At 37.9% G+C, this 20623-nt stretch overlaps 1 protein-coding gene across 8 annotated transcripts in view; it reads right to left on the bottom strand.

The window, feature by feature from the left end:
• The window catches only part of RAPGEF6 (Rap guanine nucleotide exchange factor 6), a 125025-nt gene that overhangs the window by 20478 nt on the left and 83924 nt on the right, over positions 1-20623 (bottom strand). For 3 of the 8 annotated variants that reach the window (XM_040573964.1, XM_040573968.1, XM_040573970.1), the window contains 15 exons: positions 20422-20580; positions 19712-19864; positions 19027-19191; positions 17592-17699; positions 17032-17235; positions 16180-16288; positions 14015-14258; positions 13555-13712; positions 12492-12506; positions 10212-10452; positions 8677-9060; positions 6447-6658; positions 5440-5563; positions 3387-3410; positions 563-783 (listed from right to left, as the gene is read on the bottom strand). In XM_040573964.1, coding sequence (XP_040429898.1) covers positions 563-783; positions 3387-3410; positions 5440-5563; positions 6447-6658; positions 8677-9060; positions 10212-10452; positions 12492-12506; positions 13555-13712; positions 14015-14258; positions 16180-16288; positions 17032-17235; positions 17592-17699; positions 19027-19191; positions 19712-19864; positions 20422-20580 — 2521 coding nt within the window. The remainder of the gene's footprint in view (positions 1-562; positions 784-3386; positions 3411-5439; positions 5564-6446; positions 6659-8676; positions 9061-10211; positions 10453-12491; positions 12507-13554; positions 13713-14014; positions 14259-16179; positions 16289-17031; positions 17236-17591; positions 17700-19026; positions 19192-19711; positions 19865-20421; positions 20581-20623) is intronic. The other 5 variants (XM_040573965.1, XM_040573971.1, XM_040573967.1 and 2 more) reach the window with 3 other exon arrangements.

Below are 20623 nucleotides of genomic sequence, written 5' to 3'. Positions count from 1 at the left end.
GATAATAGTTTTAGTTGGACAGTTGCACAGGACTTCAAATTATGAAAACTTTCCTGCTGTAGTCCTCTATTTTTGACTGTCAAGCCATGTCAATCCCATCAGTCAATACTGACTTGACTTCTGCTTCTCAGCAATCTTTGTTTATTCTAAGCTGTAAGTCATTGCAGTTTATATTGATTTTGTCTCTTTTCATTTTCTTGCTGTTCATATGGTAAACGTTACTTTTATCCTTCCTAATTCTGTACAAGGACAGCAGGGCAAGAATATAGCTAACGTACTATTGAATTCCCTTCCAGGCTGCTAAAAAGACATGGAGTTTAAGAACTAAAGGTCAAAATTAAAAAAATATCATTGAAGTTTTCTGAACTCAACCAAGACCAGAATATAAATGCTGGCTTGCTGAAACCATATTAGTTAAGATATGAATTGACAAACAAGCTATTTCCTAGAGCAATTTTTCTTGAAGGGAGAAGAGAAAGATCTTAAATGAGCGTTTCTAGGGAAGGAACAACATTTTCACCAATTTGGTGGTAATGCCGCCCTTACACATCACTATACTTACGAGTGCTATACGCGGGCTCACACTGCAGTGACAGAATCTGGATCTTTTCTTCATCTGTCTCCACGTTCAGGTTGGACAAGTACTGCTTCACCTTCCTCGCCATCTGGGCGTCCTCGTACAGCTTCTTGGCGTTGAGCAGCGAGCTGCGCCGGGCTCGCTTCTTGTGAGCGCCTCCCTGCACATCCAGCATGTTCGAGTTCGTGCTGCCCTGGCTCAGAGACCTAGAAAAGAAAAGAGCAAAGCGGTCAATTTTTGGCTCTCGACAGCAACGAGGAGCTTAAGTAGCACACCCCAAAGCAGATTAATAATCTTCAGTTAGGGCTAGTGCATGCTGATGCAAATGAGTTAAAAAGATGAACAGCATTAAAACAACAGTTGTCTTAAAATGTTCTGGTAAAACTGATAGCAGCAACTGGAGCCTAGGAAAGGACTGCACATGAAAGTGTGGAACTAGCAAGGACGAGGCGCAACACTGTGTAAAGTACCCATTTTGCTCTGCTAATGAATCACAGGCTTGTTCTGCAAAACCCACGCTATTTCTGCAGACGGTAATAGTGGATAAACTTGATAACTTTGTTGGTTTAAGGAAGCTGGTACCCACTGTATGCTTCAGGCTTACGCCAGAAACTTCTTACAATCCAGCTGACTACACGAGTGACTACTGTAATCCTCTTAGAAAACTGAGCTTCTGACTATGCTTAAGTAAGGAAAAACTGTGTTAAATATGCAAAGTACATTTTGTTGCGCACTTAATTTCTTTCTCCAATTAAGTAAAAACCCCACAGAAGAGCAGCTCATTAAAAATCGTATCCCAACAGAGGTCAGGAAGGCAGTGATGACACACATATACTTGGACATGTATAGACTCACAATTATGAAAGACAAAGCTCCTGAATACACCTAATTCTGAGCTGCCAATTCTATCAGCAACTGAAGCAAAACTAAATCAGTCAACTAAATCATTAATGCACATCAATTACTATTCATGGCTGTCACTCCTGTTCACACTGAATCAGTGACCAAACAATTGACCTTGATATAGTTAAATATACACATCAACTCTGCTTCAACTTTAAAAGTCATATGGCCACCTCTGTTCTAACCAATTTTATTTTATTTTAATAAATGGAGATCACAGAATTAACTTTATTTTCAAGGGCTAAATTCTTAGTAAGGTTACTTATCAAAATCTTGGGTGCATTTACAGAACCATAAGTGGCAGACTAAACAAACTCCAGCAGAGAAGAACTGTAATAGCTAAGAGTTAGAATTAAACATATTGTTTGAATACGCCTGAAGTATCAAACACACTAAGTTTAAAAACAAAGAAATGGTGGAAGACACCTGCCTGCAATACTTTCTGAGACATTTAATAAATTAAACTAAGAGAAAATATAAGCTTAAAAACAGAGTGGAAATGTATAGCTTAATTAAATAGAAAGCTACGACTATTGCAGGCAAAGAGCAAGAGATGTCACGATGGACTGTTGACACCCATTTGAACCAAGGAGTCACTGATCTCCCCTACAGGTAACTATTATCTGTTCTATAGGAAGATAAATTATCTTTCTGTTAACGATATATGTATTTCTTTATTTCATAAGTACACCATTTCTTTTAAATCTAGACTTGACTTTTTGAATCATTTTAATTCCATTTTCCTTAAAAATAATTTCTTATCACTGATTTGTGCTCACAGCAATCCCAAAGGCTAGAGATCACCAACCAAACTACTGGGAGGAAAGGCAGTGACAGCAGGACGGGGTGCTTAGAGGGGTCCAGGCACTCTCTTTGAGAGCGGCACTGGGTGCAGGTGATCGCTGACCACCGACCACTGCTAGCCCAGCTCCCCCTTGGGGGCATCTACAGGATGCTGAGCTCGCTTCAGGGACTGGCATCCCAGCCTGCTCTCCCCTGTCCGCCTAGCACAGACACTGCTGCTGTCACCCTCACTGCTGGCAGGGTAAGTCTGAGCCTGGGTGCCCGCTGCTGCTGAACGGCTCTGCCACGCTAAGCTTCCTCTGAGGCTTGCAAGGCAACTGCAGCAAGAGCAAACCGCCGGGAGCATTCCTGCATCCGTCCTCCCTGCAAAATGCTGGCACACTAAAGCAGAGCTGGCTTTAAACCAGATGCCCATAATAAGTAAAGTAGCAGAGTTTCAAAGTGCAAAGGCACATAGGCTGAGGAACACAGATAACAGGTCGTGTGCAAAAACACACATAAGAACACACAAAATACTGCTACCATGTCATCTTAAAATCACTTGTTATGTGGAAGTGTCAGCTACTTCACTAGGCAATCTTTTTACTCCCATTTGTAGTCATTTCAAGAGTCAATCCTCACACATATAAAACTTCAGTGAGGATTCTGGTGTATGAAATGTGAAATACATTTTAATATATACTAAAAACAAATAATTTGAAGCTTAAATTCAAACTTCAGAAGGGGAATTTATATATTATTATCACAATTCATCTTTACAGTTTAAAGTGCGTAATGGCTTAAAACTTTGTTACATGTAAAGACCACGTTATTTATTTCCAAAAATAGTTCGCCTTCCAGTATAACTGCACAGCAGCTTTTTTTTTATGCAGTAAGCCAAAACGCAAAAAACTTATCCAGCACACAGAAGCAACTCAGAATCTTTATAGCTGCAGTATAAAATTGACTGTAAATCCCTTATTCCTGTTTTCCAAAATATATGTATTGCAGGGTTAATAAAATGCATGCTGTATTTCAGGTGCATGCACTAACGAGGAGGATGCAGTATGTTAAGAGTTGCATAACCTTTATTTATCTTAGTTGCATTCATCTCTACACTTACCCCAAACTTCTCCACCTCTTCTTCCTGTAAGCAAGAGCCATATACATTGAAGCATGTATTTGAACAGAAAAGCACAGGAAAAAAATAAAACAGTTGAGAGTCAGGAAGAAAGATGTAGACAGGAAAGAACAGAAAAGAAAAGATCTCTATACAGCAAATTCTTCTCACACAACAACACAATGTTTTTATGGAATGCAAGAACAGGACTCGTTCAAACACTTCAACATGGAAGAACATCTATCAGTTTTTTGTTTATTTTTAAGTTTAAGCTCCGAATTTAAAAACCAAACTCACGTTAAATATTCTTGTTAAGTATGTCCCGTAAGTCAAACTCAATTTTGATGGAGCAAGCAAAGGCTTTTTAACTTATTCATATTGTAGAAAATGCAATTGCATTAACTTATTATATGCATTAGGACCACAGTAAATGTATGAGAAATCATCAGCATTCGAGTTTATGATGTTATTTTCTCTTGATTGCTTGCTGGAAAACAAGCTGTTTGCCAAATACCCGCTGAAAAACTAGATGCTCTATATTAATTGGTAATGAACTTGTTAGCAAGTCTGATGTTACCACTAACAAACATCTTTTCTTGTTCATTTTTAATCTTCTTCAAAAACATTTGTTGGTGCTTCATAACACAAACTGATAGATCAAACACCAGAGGCAATGAAAATGAATATAAATGATGAAAACATGGAATTATTTTCTTTTAATCTTTGGCACTATCGCTAGTATTAGATGCCTATGCATTTTATGTCAGTATGTACATTTTAAATTATGGTCATTAAAATGTCTTCTGTAATTCTGAAAAAGATACTAAAGGGTAACTATTTATTTACTACTAAACTCAGCTAATTATTACATTTCATTAGGTCTCAGAAGGTGGAAAGAGAATCAGGGAAGTCTATTTATAGATCAATTTCATCTGCAAACATCACATTTTCTAAAAAGCAATCGTAATTTACTGATAAGGAACTTTATAATTTTACGTTAAAAGGGAAGTTTGGGTAGTTCAAATACAAGAGCATGAAGGTGACCCTCTGCTTTGAAGGGAATCCATCTCTAAACAGTGTTAACAAGGGATCTGTTATTTTTGTCTCATACATCTATCTGACCAATCTTAATCAAAATTCTTATGTCTGCCGATAGCCAGCCCTGAAAACAAAAACCAAGCAAGATTCATTATCATCTGGGAATCCTGACCATTAGAAGACCGCAGGGAAACTGCCTCTGTCTCCAGTGCAGACACGCTAAGAGGCTAACAGGCAACTCGAAAGGTTATCCTGCCATTTTTCCACGCAGAAGCTGCAGCGATTCACGGTCCCCAGCTCCCCATTTGGGCTGCACACTGAGGCCACAGAGGTGGCATCGGGATCCTACACAGACACAATGGGGCCGCTGGTGCTTTTACTTCAGCCAGGAGGAAGCAAAACAGATCCAGGAAATTACTTAGTTCCACTAAATATAATCTAGAGCTAATCAACATCAGATTAGAAGTCGTGGTGCTTTTACTCTGCAGTTTGTTAACACAGAGCCTGATGATATCACGAATCAGGAAAAAAAGGAAAAATTAAGACAAGAAAACACTCTCCACCTGCTTACAGCCTCAAGATACAAAACGTTATGTAGGTGGAGCAAGCTGTGCTTCAAATAATTAAGTTACTTTTTTTTTTTTAGAAATACTTTATCATTGAAGTTTTTTTTTGTTGGTTTTTTTTTTTTAAAGCAACACTTCAGATTTAGATATGGGTGATTTCTGTTTTGTTTATATATGATTTTCATCTGATACTACACCTCTCCCAAAATTCTACTGATTAATATTTTATTGAGCCTTTTCTCCTTTGCTTTATGAAGGCAAATTGTTTTAGTAGTCATTAAAAGTAACTCCTCGGAGCATCTATCAGCTATAATTTGATAGATTTTGGTTCTGATGGTCAGTGTCAATGGTATGTTACACAATGAAATACTAACAGAACAATGCACACGCAAACCCAGATCCCTACCCACTCTGAGACACCTTCAGTCCTACTAGCTTTCTAAATTGCACACCTTTGTCTGAACATTACGGCCGGATCCATGTTTGCTGAGGTCATTCTGACAACTTGGCGGATTTCTTTGGCAATCATCCTGAGTTTCTCGAAATTTACCAGGCCATCCACTTTAGAATCATTTCCTGTGTAATTAAACACACACAAAGAGTAAGAACACTTTTTTCTTTCTTTTTTTTTTTTTTTTTTTTATGGGCAATGTGTTTCTGGTCCCCCACATTAGCCTTCCTCCCTCCCTGCCAAGGAGACTGCTTTAGTCAAAAGAGCAGGAAAACAAGAAACTTTGGCAAAACACAAATGACAGTCAGGCCCACTCACACTATCCAGCATTGTTTTTGCTAATCTATTTCTGAAATAACACGTATTAGTGGGAGGAAAGAGGACCACATGACCTATGCCCAAATTCATTGACTGAGATGTTAAAATCATATAAATAAAACTGACATCAACAGCATTCACTTTATGCAATTAGTTAAAATAGTTCTGAAAGATCAAAACCAAGAATATGGTATAGTTGGGAATGCTTCACCTTAACCGATTGTGAACAGAACTCTCTGTAAGGAGCAAAAAACGAAATGTTTAAACAAAACCCCTTGAAAATGCTGAAAGCAAGAGTAGGAGGTGTTATATCATCGTAGCTGTCTGAAAGCCACAACATAGAATGAAAATCTAGAAACACTGCAGCAACAAGTTTTTGTAAGAGAAATACATTTCTTTGGTAGTGTGATTATTAGTCAGCACACTCACCAACTCCTTCATCTTAAACTTTATCATAGCGATTTAGCACTGCTTTCAAAATTTTAAAAACACAAAATTTTAATTTTTGCCTGGGATCAGTCTCTTCTATTATGCACGCAATTATATTTCATTTTACTCCTAAAAGGGATGCATCAAAAGCACCGCACCAACCGCACCTTTCTTTTAGGCATTTGTTGAATCAGGGAGCAGTGAAGAAAGGGCTAAATGCATTCAATGCCTGGTTTATTATTTCTCCATGTTTGACATTACCTTCATGTAGAAATGTGATATCCTTCTTGACAACAGGGAAGAGTGGAATAATTGGAGGCTGCATGCTCTGACTGCTAAGGATGTTGCGGTATTTTGCCATGTTTCGAGATGGATCAAAAAGATCTTGAAGGTCTCTGAGGTGCTTTTCGTACTTGCTCGGTAACTTTTCCCAAGTACCTCTGAGACGAGCTACTGGAGCTAGATTTAACCCGCTGCAAGACAGACACATTTCATTATTAGCTGGTAGTGGAATCATTCATTCCCTTTGGTAAGGAAGTGAAGGGTTGTAGGGGCTTTTTTAGAGATTAAAAACAGTTTTCACAAGGTTAACTGAAAGCTGGGTGGATGCCAGGTTGCAAGGTCATCACAAAAACACTGCTGCTCACTCTTGTGAGCAAGCAAAAAAGAGAACTGTAAAAAGTGTGACTGTTCCTTATTCACAAAGTACGACTTTCAAGTCAGCTTGCCAAAACAATCCCTCTATAACACAGCACCAATGCCCAGTTAATTTAAGAACCACTTCTCTCCTGTAAAAAACATATACCTCAATAAGGACAAAAAGGGTGAAAAATTAATGAGGTGAATACATGGCTGCTGTAGCAAGTGGAAACAGGGCACAGCTTATCCCAAGCAAAAGCTGAAAGATTTAAGAGGAAAATGTTTGGAGCATTTATAAATAAGCACCGATTGAAGGCATTATAACAAACTGTAGCATATCTGCTACTTTTAGTTCTCATTAAGTAATAACATCCACAATTCGCTTGCTCCAATAAAAAAAAGCTATATCCACCCCCACCATAATTTGTTACCAACTTTGCCCAAGAAATTTGGTAATGATTGCAAAGTCCCTGTAGCTGCAGCACTGGAAAGTGATAGTCTCCAGCATTCATTATCAAACCTAGAATCATACAAATATTGAATTTACTGTTTTAAGATTCTTTTTTCTCATTTTGAAAGCTTCAAAAATTTATTTTGTAATTGTTTTTTTCCATAGAGTTCTCCCTGTGCTATTGTAAAGTCACAAAGCCTTCTCTCACATGAAAAATCTACCATACGCCCCCCACAGCTCCTCTTACTTATTAAGACGGCATCTTCTTATTTCACAAAACACATGGCATCGCATTAACATGAAATGCCAGGCAGGAAAGACAATCCCTGTGGCAAACGCTAACAGAAACATATTCCTCTGGAAATATGGGCAAAACAAAAAGCTAATCCATTTGCTGTTTTTTGACCAAAGACCACTTCAGTCACAGCATCACGAGGCTGAACTCAGGAGTAAGAACGGCCATTTCTCCACATACAATAAACCACGACAGCTTAGGAAGCAGGGAACAGAAATTGCACTCAGTATCCACGTTTGCATTCACCAGGTAATGAGTAGCCACAGCCCTCGTGGTTGCTTGTACAGTACCTTTTAAGGGAATTTATTAATTCTTTACTGTATAACTAAACTAGCATCATTCATTACACTGGCTAGACATGGAAGAAGATATTATAAAATGGTATTTGCAAAGATAGTACTGGTGCTGGGATACAGCATGAATCCAAATCTCTGTCTGATGAATCACAGTGCTTTTCTTTCTTTTTTTTTTTTTAAATACAATCTGGCTATCACATAATCGCAAATAAAGGAAATGTTGGACTCATGCTGTTAAAGTCAAAGCAGCAGCATCTAGCATAAATCAGAAGAGAAAGTCTAAGCGTGCAAATGAAGAGAAAAAATAGAGAAGCGAGCAGATGACTGGAAAGAATGAGAAGGAAAATTAAACTAAAACAAGACTGATTTGAGGAAGTCCTTACAATGAAAGGAAGAAATAAAATAAATCTCATCATTGCAGATATGACTCAGTGCACACTGAAAAGTAACAGTGAGAGAAAAAAGGGAAATTGGGTGCCAGAATCATAGAAAATGGCAGCAATTTTCAAGCAGGTCCCTGAAGTTCCTCAAACAGCACTTTTGTCCAAATCTTCTCTTTCCCTGCTACGTGATAGTTAAGGAAGAGACAGTCATGTGAGCCACCGCAATGAGCCTGACCTTCAGAGGTTGAGGAAGGAGAAGAACGCAGTGACAATACATCTTTTTGTCCAAGCATTTTGAAAAGCAATTCTCTCAAAACTACCCAGCACCATCGGTAATATGTTCAAGATACACTTTTTTTTTCAGTTTAGATCAACAAAATTGCTTTTAACACCAGAAATCAGATCTGACAAATGGGAAGTACTTTACCTTATAACCGCAAACATGGAATTGAAGTTCTTGCATTCTCGACAGTGGAGGGCGATTTTAATGAAATGCTTAATAATCTTCATTCGTTTGAGTTGGTTGGGCTCTGCTAGAATTTCCATGGCAACCCAGAATGTCTCTTGATTTATGACATCCTCAAACTGCTTCAGGTGAGCATTTCCTGTTTTGGAGTCCAGCTTATAGAGGTCATCGATGTATTCAGTAGGCTCGATGTTACGAAATAATTCAAAGTCTCTCATGGAAAGCTGAGTGGCGACCTCGATGGTGCTGAGCTGGAGGAGGGAAATTTGACTCTCTCTCAATAGCTCTTGGGCATCCTCATCTGAGCATAAGGTCTCGGTCTCCATATTGTTTTTTAGATAATACCTATGAACAAATGAGTTGCAACAAAATGTTAGAGAGACTCTTCAGAGGGTTTGTGAGCACAACGACATTGAACTATAGCAATCAGCCTGGATATTACTGACACCACAGAGGTGTTCACGTGAGAGCATTTCCACCTCGCTGACGTTCGAGAATAAGAGGCAAAGACAGAGGCAGAAAGGGACAGCACAACCCTTGTATTTCAGCTTTTATAAAATACTACCATTTCTGAAGTAAAAACCTCACTCCCCAGCACTTCGAAAGCTGTTTTAGTCTACTTCCTTGCTAATGTTTTCTATGCCATACTCAGTAACATGCTGCAGTTTTCACCTTCAGAAAAAGGTCAGTTACTTTTCCATTTGTAAATTTAGCAGTAAAATAACATTTTAAATGCATGTTAGTCTTGAGAAATCTCTCATTAATGTATTTCTCCATTTCTTACACAAATTCAGTGTGGTTTCTCACATAAATTTGTATGACATATTAATATTTACATGAAGCTCACAGTATTCAGGAAATGAAAATGTAGCTGGAAAATTCATTTGCATGGTCCAAAACAGTTCACTTTCAGACACACAGAAGTTTATTCCTCATAAATCTCTGTTGCCTAGCAAAGACAACTAAAGATTTTTTTTTTTTTACTGTAGTAAACCTTTTTCTGGTATGGATCAGGACATCAGATAAAGCTGAAGCACTTTACATTTCTGAAAACTTTCATAACAGTTTACATAAAAATGGAAGAATTTATCTCAGGTTAGTATCAGTTCATTGCAACATGACATCATTGAGAAATTAATTGTATGCTTTAATCCTGAAGTACACATGGAAAGAGTCAGAAGAAATACAAGTTTTCTTTTTAAGTGTAAGCCACTATATTTGTTATCCTAACCTGTTGACCTCAGTTGTCATCAAGAGAACTTGCTGTAAAGTCAGGGAGGGGTTTTTGCATATGGAGAAGGAAGGTGAAACAGGAATGAAAGAGGTGAAGGGAGAGTAAGTTACTGACATTTACTTGTCTGTTCTTAATAGACACCTATTTTCATTAAAACACTGTTCATTAAAACATCATTCCCCAATGTTTCTTTTGGATGTTTCAATTCTAAAAGGCAAAGTCAAATAAATCCAAACTGAAATCAAAACAAGGGTGCCTTTACCGTCCATTGAGTTGAATCCTGTCGGCTAATTTTGAGAATTGATCTGGAAGTCTCCGCTGTTTGATGACTCCCTCAGGGCTGACGGACACTTCGCAGAGGGAATAAGTCTCCGGGGCTCCCGTCAAGTTGAATTCGTGCACTGCGTGACTCACAACCTCCTTCGCTGTAGTGTCTTTGCTGATGATAATGTAACAGCTCTGCTGATCTGCTTTGAAAACTCTTATTACTTGGTCTGGAATGTCTAAAATAACAGAAAAGCACCTTTAACATATGAACCACTGTTCCCGTGAAAAGACAAAAGGTCATTTTCTCTATCGCTTGATAAATATTCATTTAAATAAACACTCTTTTCAACAAAATTTGAATGGAAAAAGAGGACTTCTCTCTGCAATTCCACAAGTGAACTTACATATTAGCTTATTACCACAAAGCACAAGACATCCACATGTCATATTACTGTCCTGTACACTGTCCTTCCCAGCGTGTCAAAAGATTTGGAAGCACTGTTCCTTTTTGGCTCTTTTGTCTTTGTGTGATCCAGGACTGACACAAGTGCCCCGAGTGCTCCTCCTGTGATTGGGAAGCCGTTGAGCACAGACGTGTGCTGTGGGCAAAGGAACGTGGAGGAGAAGGGAGATTTGGTTGCTTTTGCATCCAGCTATAAACTTGCTCTCTCAATCTGAAGACACTAAACTAAGCTGCTGCCAGCAGTTAATTCTTTTGCTAGAGCACTTATTTATAACACATTTTATGAATTATAAATGCTTCAGAGAACAGCTTTATCTGGGGCATCCTACATCAGGAAACAAATATCTAAAGAAACACACATTTAGTTTACAACTTGATGCTTGGAAATAGTTATCTCCATTAGAGTTATTACAGAAGATTTGATTCTTAAAATCCAGCTGACCAGGGGAGAACAAGTTGTCAAAAGTCAGGGTGCACGCTAAGTAAAAGCTCATGGGAACGCCATTTTTTCCCTCCATAAAATCTGACAACTAGACATTCATGGGTTTTCTGCAGAACTGAAAAGGAGGAAGGCTCTCACCAAGCCCTCAGCCACATCCTCCAAGCTTGCAGCTATTCAAAAATCTATGTCTGATGTGAACGTGTCATTAAGTCCCGTATCAGAGATGCCCAGGGCTATTGTAGAGGTCTTGGCTGTAATAACCTTCTCCCTGTTCCTTCTCCCTGTTATTTGACCAGCCTTTAATAACCTCAGTGGTAAGTGCCATGCCCACAGACTGTGGCTAGCCAGGCAGGGTACCAGATGCCTTGGGGAAGGCGGTGGGAAGGCAGACCCTGCCCGAGGGGACCAGCACCCTGGGGCACACTGTCCTGTGCTGGTGTCAAGCTTTGCACTGAAAAAAAAAATCTGACTGAAAACTAATTCTACTGTTTCGTTATTATGACTACCACATATGGTCATACCAGAATAGTCACATTAATGGGGTTTGGGGTTAGCTGACGTGAATGGGGGCAATAAAAGGGGAAAATAAGCGTTACACGCTCGTTTCAGAGTGAAAGTGGTGAGTGATACACTGAATAATTTGGGAAATGCCTGCACTCGTAAAAACCATCAAAAATTAACAGAGAGCCAAAGCATGTATATCATGGTATTAACATACCTAAAAATCAGAACACACTCAAGTTTAATACCAAAACTGCAACATAATACGCAATTTGGAAAAAGAAAAAAAAAGAAATCACCATGCAACCAAATCATAGAGTATCTTATAAGTACCAGGTTATAGAAACTCGTATGACAATCACGTGCCCATCTTTAGGGTCTTTTCTTTTAAGCAGGTAAATATTAGTACAACTTTCTTTTCTACACATGATTCAAGTCATGGCTACAATACAAAACACATTTCCAGTTTGCATGCAGAAAATTTTAGTTATACAGAGTCCAACAAAACAACAAACTAAACCTCAAGCTACATTATCATCCAAAACTTCAATTTCTATAAAAGGGATGTAAGCAATTTCATTCTTGTAAAGCAAGGTCCCAGCGAGGTAACCTGCCAAAGATCATTCAGTGGGTCAGTGGCAGAAATGGGAATAAAATGCAGGTATTCACAGCCTCAGTCCAGCAGCCTGACGTGAGATTACAGTGCCCATAAGGTGAACCTACAGACTCCTTTTATTAAAGGGAAGGCTACAGGGCACATGACTACCTAATGTCCTGACAATATAACTACATCAATGCAACATGTTAGGTCTAATAGGCAAGCCATGCAATATTAAGGTCTTCAGGATGCCATACATCAGGATACTTACAGTAAAACCCAACAGCTGCAGGCAGAAAAGAAGAAAAAAATTGTGTCAACACCAAATCAAGACTTAGATGTTTACAAAACTTATCAAGTATGTATTACATGGTCAGAAATAATTTGGTTTTCTCTGCTGTTCAAAAATGACTGTATACTTGTTCTAGGAAATTTGAAGTAAAGGTAAGGACCAGTTATCCACAGCTCATATTATGCAGTAACTTATATAGCATTAAATGAATATTCTTAGAGAACACATGAGTAGCTCACTCATGCAGACAGCAAGAAACTGGATTTGCAGGAAAAAAAGGAACTTATTTGCTATGGATATTTATGCATTTGATAGGATATATTTGTCCCTTTTAAAGGGGAAATCTGCAAGTTTACATAAACATAAGTCGTAGCCAGAAGGCACTTTACAAAATATATAATTATGCACAGAACTTACATCTGAAATAGGGAAACATGATTCTGACTTTACATGTTTACAGGCAGCTGCATATAACAAATACCTCCTGCAGCCACCCCATAAATTGTGTTCCTACAAGTACCAGCAATGGAAGCCCACACTACAGATCTCAAAACACTTGCCAGTTTTTCAGACATACAACTGAATGAACTTAATGTCTGTAAAACACTAAAAATTAATAATGCTGTGTTGGTACTGCAGTTGTTATATTCTACCTGCCATACTGCTTGAAATAAATATTCAAAGAAGGTGGATGGAGAAGTCAAATCACCAGGATTGCTGATATTGGGCAAAGATAAAACCAGACAGGCGCAGAGGAGGACAACCTGCTGCCACCAGAGCTCTGGTAAATCAAAGATACTTATAGGTGGCAAAACGCATTTCTTTATAAAAAGAAGCTAGGCCTCACATTACAAAAAAGCAGGCAAGTGGGGTTTGGGCAGTTTGCATTTTCAGTGAATCACCAGTTTGGACCTGTTAGGATCACAAGATAGAGAGGTAACCGCACTAAGTGTGTTTGAAGCTGGTAAAAAGATGCAACTCCACCCCGCAAACCAGCTGCCTTATAATTATCCTATAAATCAAGCTAACACTGCTGTTTTACCTGACGGATTAGAGAAATCCAGGATGCTAGTTGTAGGCTGCAACAGGTCGGGGCTACTGGAAGAGAGCGTGCCCGGAATAGGCATGATGGCCAGGCTGTGCCGGCATTGCCGAGTCCCAACAATGCTGTCATCCTGCGACTGGCTCACGCTACCGTCACTGCAAAACAGGTTTGTTTTGATTAGATGTGTGAAGATCCTTATATTCATCTCGGGATGAATGAATTTTTGAAAAAATAACGGCAGTCATGTTTTAATTACACATCGTAGACGGGCTTTCGAAAAAGAGAGGAAAGCATATCTGATACTGTTCACTGGGAGACAAAAGATATTTTGGCCTTGTTCTGCAGTTATGGGTCAGATTTGCTGCATTTAAAATATAAAGCAGCGTAGACATGACTGAAGATACTAAGCAGCTTTATTAAGGAAAAATTACCATTTGACCAGAAGAGTTTGACACACCTGAACAGTTTTGGAGGCAAGATGCTGAATCGAGTCTTGTCTAAAATTTTCCTGATTCTGTTTCTCCCACCAGATACAGTGTTTGCTTTCATTTTTTTGTTTCCTTTTTCACGGGGAAACATCTGTTCCACATCTCCAGGCATATCTGGGATGGAATAACGGTTGTTTTTCTTTTCTGCAATTTTTGGAATATGTGGAATTCCATTCTTCTCTTGCCCTATCCTGCAGAGCAGCTCTTTAAACACTGTAAGAAGAGATACAAACATTGTGATTTACCTTTGCACACTTAAACTTTCACATTACATGATTCTTTCCTCAAACCACATACCCACAGAAAAAGTGAACCAAAGAGTCCAAAACCAAAAACGTAATGTATTGCCAAGCCAGGCTCTGTATTACATTTAGTTTTGATTCTAAGGGTGTGGCTCTCCTCCCATTTAAGTTTTGCTCTGGAGTTCCTTGGCAGAAAGTGTAACCCTAAATGTTTAATCAAAATCATGAACCACTCTGCATAGCAGGATTCTCCCAGCTACTTTTGAAATTAGCACATACCACAGCAAATTTAAGAGCTATTCTACCCTTCACTAAGATCAATAACAAGGAACCATTCCGTTCACATCAATCAGCTCTATATATTTATTGATTTTTTTTGTCTGCATCTTTTAGGTAACAGAATGCAGACGCTTCCTCAAGAACAACTTCAGGATGGACTGATGTTTCCTCCCCTCACACACCTTTTTGTTTTAAGTAATACATAAGGTGCATCAAATTTCCTATTGCATTTATCAAGCTAAGCCAGTCTATTACTGACATTCCTAGAAGATGTAATTCTATGGAAAAAAAATAGTCTTTGTTATTGTGCTTCTTCCCACAAATAAAAGATAAAAACAAACTGTTCAAATTGGTTTACTAATGCATAATGTTTTGTTTGTTTTAAAATCTTTGTCAGAAATTTGTTATTTTCTGTTGAAATCATGGTACTGGGAAAACGCAGGGCTGTACAGAGCTGATTTCCAAGATGGTCCCTAGGAACAAGGCAAAAAACGGGTCTTTATCTATACTCGTAGTCAAATTGCATATTTCTATTACATAACACAATTTATGGCTATATGTCTTCACTATATAAATTCACATATAAGAATGGTGATTGCTCATTGTTAGCACCAGGCACTCAAAAGGACAGAATAATAAGTATTGCAGTTGAAAAAAAAGCTTCGAGACGTGAATTCATTAAAACATATCAGAGAAATCATCTGGAAGTTTTATCAGCTAGCAGGAGAAGAGGTTAAAATCCACTTGCACGTAACTATCACTGCCTTGGTTGCAGTAATGCTTTATTTTATGTTGTTTGATATTAGACTAGACCACTGATTACAGCAGTCTTATGCCTTTTTAGAATTATGATAATAAGCAACTGCTAAGATCTTAAAACTTTTTAACCTGCACAGAAATAACCAGAAAATCATAAAAAGAAAAGAAAATCCATACAGAACAAGGGCAGGTGACCACAGGAAGAAAATAAGAGAAGGAAACCATCATTAGCTCTCAGATACAACAACTACAGAGGAAGAATCTGTCTTGTACATATAGTCTCGTTCTTTCTGTAGCTATGGTTATTCTGTTTCCTGAACAGGATTATGGAAAAAGAACAGATGGTTTGACTGAGATTTTAAAAGAGGTTTAATATGTTTATACTCACACTGACAATTAAAAGCTAACATTTATATACCCCACCACTTTTTATATTCCCTTATCGATTTTAGATATAAAGGCAATTTGTCCTACCGTTCTTACAACCATTATAAAAAGTTTTATGAAAATCCAGTTTTACATTTTTGCTGTTTCTTGGCAAAATATTTTGGCCCAGATCCCTTGGCTCTGCGTCAGCCATATCACATGAAGGGACACTAAAGCCGCTTAAGCAGTCATTTGAGGATTTCTCAGGGCGCAGAGAGCTGGCTATGCTGGCCTTGCGCCACCCCATGTGCAAGTCTTTGGCACACAAAAACATATCCGAGCAAACGGAGGCACAATGAGGGGACTCCTGCACACTCTTTCACTTCTAGAGCAAGTTGGAAGAAAGCTGAAACCCTATTGCACTTCTGAAGCCAGAAGGACTGGAATTTTTAGTCACATACACAGGAAAACATGTAAGGTCTACTCACCAAAAATGTTTGTTTTTACAGTAATGGAGAGATGAGTATTGTTCCTCAAGATTTCCAGAGCTTTCACAAAGGTAATATTCTCAAAGTTCTGTCCATTTACTTCCATTATCTTTAAGAAGAAATACAAAATGAACTGTTACAACAGCTGTCTATAACGGAGTTACAACAGTTACAAATATAAATGTAATAACACAAGCACATTAAAAACTTTCCAGAAGTTATCATATCATATTTACAGTAGTTGTAGCATGAAAATATTCCTTGTGAAATCACGATTTGGATCACTTCAGTAAAGCTGCATCCTGTAAACAAGCCAAGACCTCCATCACTACCTGCCAACTACTGTAACCAAATTTATCTTCTGCAATAGGCACACCATTCCTGCAGTTAGGAACTGCAACTCTAACAAAAGCAGCAGATCACCAGCTGCAGACCTGATGTTATAACCAAAGGGCAGACCTGCAGCTGCTGTGACCTGAGGCTCCACCAGCCTCAAACTGTGATGCTGCATGCTAGATGAGAAACCAGCCAACCAAACGATTTGATGGCTTCGACCTAACTACAACTCCTTTAAGAAAGTTTCCTGAAACAACCACAACTTGGTTTCTTTTTCCACTCTGTTTTTGAAATATTTCAAAAACTATTTAACAGAAACACATACTTAACAGACAAACCTAGAGCTGAACTGTGGTATCAAAATAGCGTGATGTATAGAGAGAGGGTTTTTTGTTGCCGGTGGGGTTGTTTGTTTGGTTGTTTTTTTTTTTTCTTTACTTTTTACAGTCATTTGAACCAGATTTTTTCTTTTTAAATCAAAAGGTGGATGTTTAAAATTAGCTTTGCTCTTTTTACCTGATCACCACGCTTAAGTCCAGCTTCTGCTGCTTTACTGCCCGTTTCCACGGTCTCTACGAAAATACCAAAACCCTTGTCACTTCCTCCAAGGAGGCTGAAAAAGAGAGGTGAGTCTCTAGAAGGCTTTTGCAAGGTAATTTGTCTCCATTTTGCCTTGGCAGCACAAGCAATATTCAGCAATCTGAGATGTCCTTTCATTTTCTGTAACATAGAAGACATAAAATGGAGCGTAATGTTTCTTTTATTAGAAGTGGAGAAACAGTTGTTTAAAAAAATAAAGTGCCAGAAAAAGAAATTATGATCCTACGTATTCAAATCTTACTAAATAAACTTTGCATTACTGCAAAAGAGGACAAAGACGCATAAATGAGTGCCATATGTACTATCTTATAGGAGCTTTGTACCTAAATTTATATTTAAGAAAAAATACACACATGTTAAAAGCAACCTATTAACTGCTTTCATATAAACCAAAATGTGTTAATCCCTGGTAACACATCGGAAAATGAAAATGCATAACATCAGAAAGTGTGACAGTCACTCTTTTTTGCTCCTACCGTATTTTCCAAGTTCTTCTCGAATTCTTCCAGAAATCGAGTCATAGCAGGGTCACCTTCAAAGTCATTAAAATGGTTGTTCACCCACAGTAAGACCACTCTGGTAACCTGAAAAAAATGATGCATAAAGGTATTTGTTTTTTTTTTCTCCTATAGGGTTTAATCTATAAGCAAAGAAGAATACAAGGACATGACAGAATAACGTATGACAGATTAATGCATCCGTTAACAGAAGCAGAAACCATTTGCACTTGAAATCATTTCCTGATTTCCTTTAGTTGTGAAGTCAAATGAAGAACTAAGAAACAAATCTTTGTATCTAGCTGATTACATCACCTAGTACTTACTGGTGCAAAAATCTATCTTCAGTTATCTCTTCTTTATGCCATTTATTAAATGTATCTTTTTAAAGCATCCTAATTACCTCCTCTCCTAGGAATTTTCTAGGATGTATGCTGTAATAGTAAAACAAACAAAAGACCTTTCTTCTGATTTTTTTTTTTTTTAAGTTAAATGTTTGGGTTGCTTTTTTATGTGCTACAGAGTTACTACCATTCATGATAAAGACAGTCTGGCAACTATTTTATCCATCCATTCTATTTTAAAAAAAAAGTTAATCTGTAGCAGCTTCTCTTCTAAAAACAAGTGATTTCCTCCTTTATTTGCTAAGACAGTTTTTCTTTACTTTCCTTCTTTAAATTCCTGCTCTTAAAAAGCAGTACTTGCTAAAACGTGCTGCATGGAAAAAGGGGTGAAGCAGTAACCATAGGAAAGGATCCCAGCAAATTTTCTCCACCATAAAAAAAAAAAGTGCTGTTTTGATAGTTTGAGTTTCTTTCAGCTCAAATCTAGAACATACAAAACTGCTGGCTAAGAATTTTACTGCTGTGATTTTCAACAAATAGGCCATGAATACAAGTTCCAGGTTAGGTATATTTTTCATGCGTGTACAGCTGCACAGAGTTGAACCTGGTTCTATTTACAGAAGTGTTTTTATCAGCTTCATCTGTCTTGAGCACAGTTTACTTCAAGTACACTTTGTAATAAGCTGCTCTAATAAAATGGGCTCAATACACTGAAAAGCTCTACAAAAGAAAATTATGGAAGACAAGCATAACGCTGCTGTAAGAACAAAAGTAGTAAGTTCAAGAGATCACGAACATAATTTCTGAATTGCTAGTGGAAAAGGACTTCAGAGAGACTTGCATTTACATCTTAAAATTAAATAGAAAATAGTATTTACCATTCTGCAGAAGAAAAGCGGTGACAAACCTAACTTTGGAGAGTGCAGGATTATTCCTTGATATTACTAAAAAAATACTTGGCTTTAAATTAGTTCATTTAAAAATAGCTGCAGTATAACGCTAGTGATACGAAAAGGAATCGATTTGGAGAAATTTTCATTACAAATACTAATCTCTAGTCTCAAACCAACCTTATCCCTGAGGCTGTCCACCGTGAACCACTCCAACAGTTTATTTCCAACTTCCAAGGGGCTTGTTAGAAATGTTCTGTACGTTAGAAGGAAGTCTTCAATGTAAGTTGGATCCACAATAGAATGTTCTTCTATTAAGTGCATGATGAGTCGCTCAGGTGTTGCCTTAAAAATTAAATGCAAATAAAGCTGATATCTCCCATCACTACCTCTCTCTAGAGAGTACCTCAGCATAAAGCCATGTGAGCAGTATACGCCTTTTCCAATTTTCAGTTTTATAAAAATGAAGGAAAAAAAACCTAACATATTTAAATCAAGTCTTCAAGCTTCTCCCAGACCAAATGTTTTGCATAGCTAATAATGGGCCAGAACAATCAGTAACATCCCATAACTCTGTTTATAATAAAATTTCAGTTCTTCTTCCAAACTACAAAAAAATGGACCAATACATAAGGACGCACAAGGAGTGCTCCCAAAACAAAACTCAATATATCTGACGAACAGGTCTAGCTGTATTAAAAGGCAGATGGAAGTAGATTTGTAGAATAATATAAATTCCTTTGAATTAAATCTTTGACGTAAGACAGACAAAACTGATCATGTGTTCTAGTTTATTAATAAATACAATTTTGGTTTTAAAGGTTTAATAGATTAACATTAACAGAAAGCGTGGGAAGAAATTCACCTTGATAACTATGTGTCCTTTTCTGGTTCCACTGCGGTCCAGCTCCCTGTGCTCCTTTACCATAACAATTTCTCCTTCTTCCTCGACTTTGTGAGTGTTTTTTTCCACATGGTTCAGAATTCTCCAATAGTCTTGCTGGGCTATACACACAAACTGCCCCCAGGCAACACATGATTGTTAATAAATGTTTAAAACATGAATGTATCCCCCTGCCCCATGTCTGGGCTTGCTTTGATGGAAACACCATTGCACAGCATTTGTTACCAGCCCCAGTCTGTTCTGCTCAATTACATGAGAAAGTTGTAAATAGAAGACAATGGAACTGGTCACCATTTTACATTTCCAAAAGGTTATTCTCAATAGGTTAAACATATAGAGAACAAAATCTGCAAGAAGTGGAAATGTCTATTTTCTGCTTATCTGTTCTTACTGCACGTCAATCACATACATAGCATGACTAGGGTGGACTAAGATTACATTTCAGCACAAAGCAGAAGTTCCTGTTTCTCACATAATAGCAGTGTGAAATAAATCTCAGCTACTGAAAGAGGGTACAACTAATCTAACAGCAGCAGAGCTCGTGACCCATCAAATGCCAACATCCTTTTTTCTGCTCCTGAATAAAGATCATGCCTTGAGATACAACTAGTCTGCTTTCTTTTGTTAGATGTTTAAAAATATGAGGTAGTTTTATAGAAATGTGATCGTACCTGACAATCATCTACTTTGGTTCTGACCACTCCATTCATATACTGTTTTTCCAGAGAGGGAGTAATCCCAAAGCTATTTCCCATACAGAGACTCTCACTCTTCCCATCAGGATAGCTGATTTCCACTGTGCCGTTTAAAATAACATACCAAGAATCGAGCTAGAGGGAGTAAAAAAGCAAATTTAAAAAGTGAAGCTCATTC

Source organism: Cygnus olor, chromosome 14, assembly GCF_009769625.2.
Source record: "Cygnus olor isolate bCygOlo1 chromosome 14, bCygOlo1.pri.v2, whole genome shotgun sequence".
In the NCBI taxonomy this organism is placed as follows: domain Eukaryota; kingdom Metazoa; phylum Chordata; class Aves; order Anseriformes; family Anatidae; genus Cygnus; species Cygnus olor.
The sequence above is the reverse complement of the archived record's forward strand: the minus strand, read 5'-3'. Positions and strand labels throughout refer to the sequence as shown.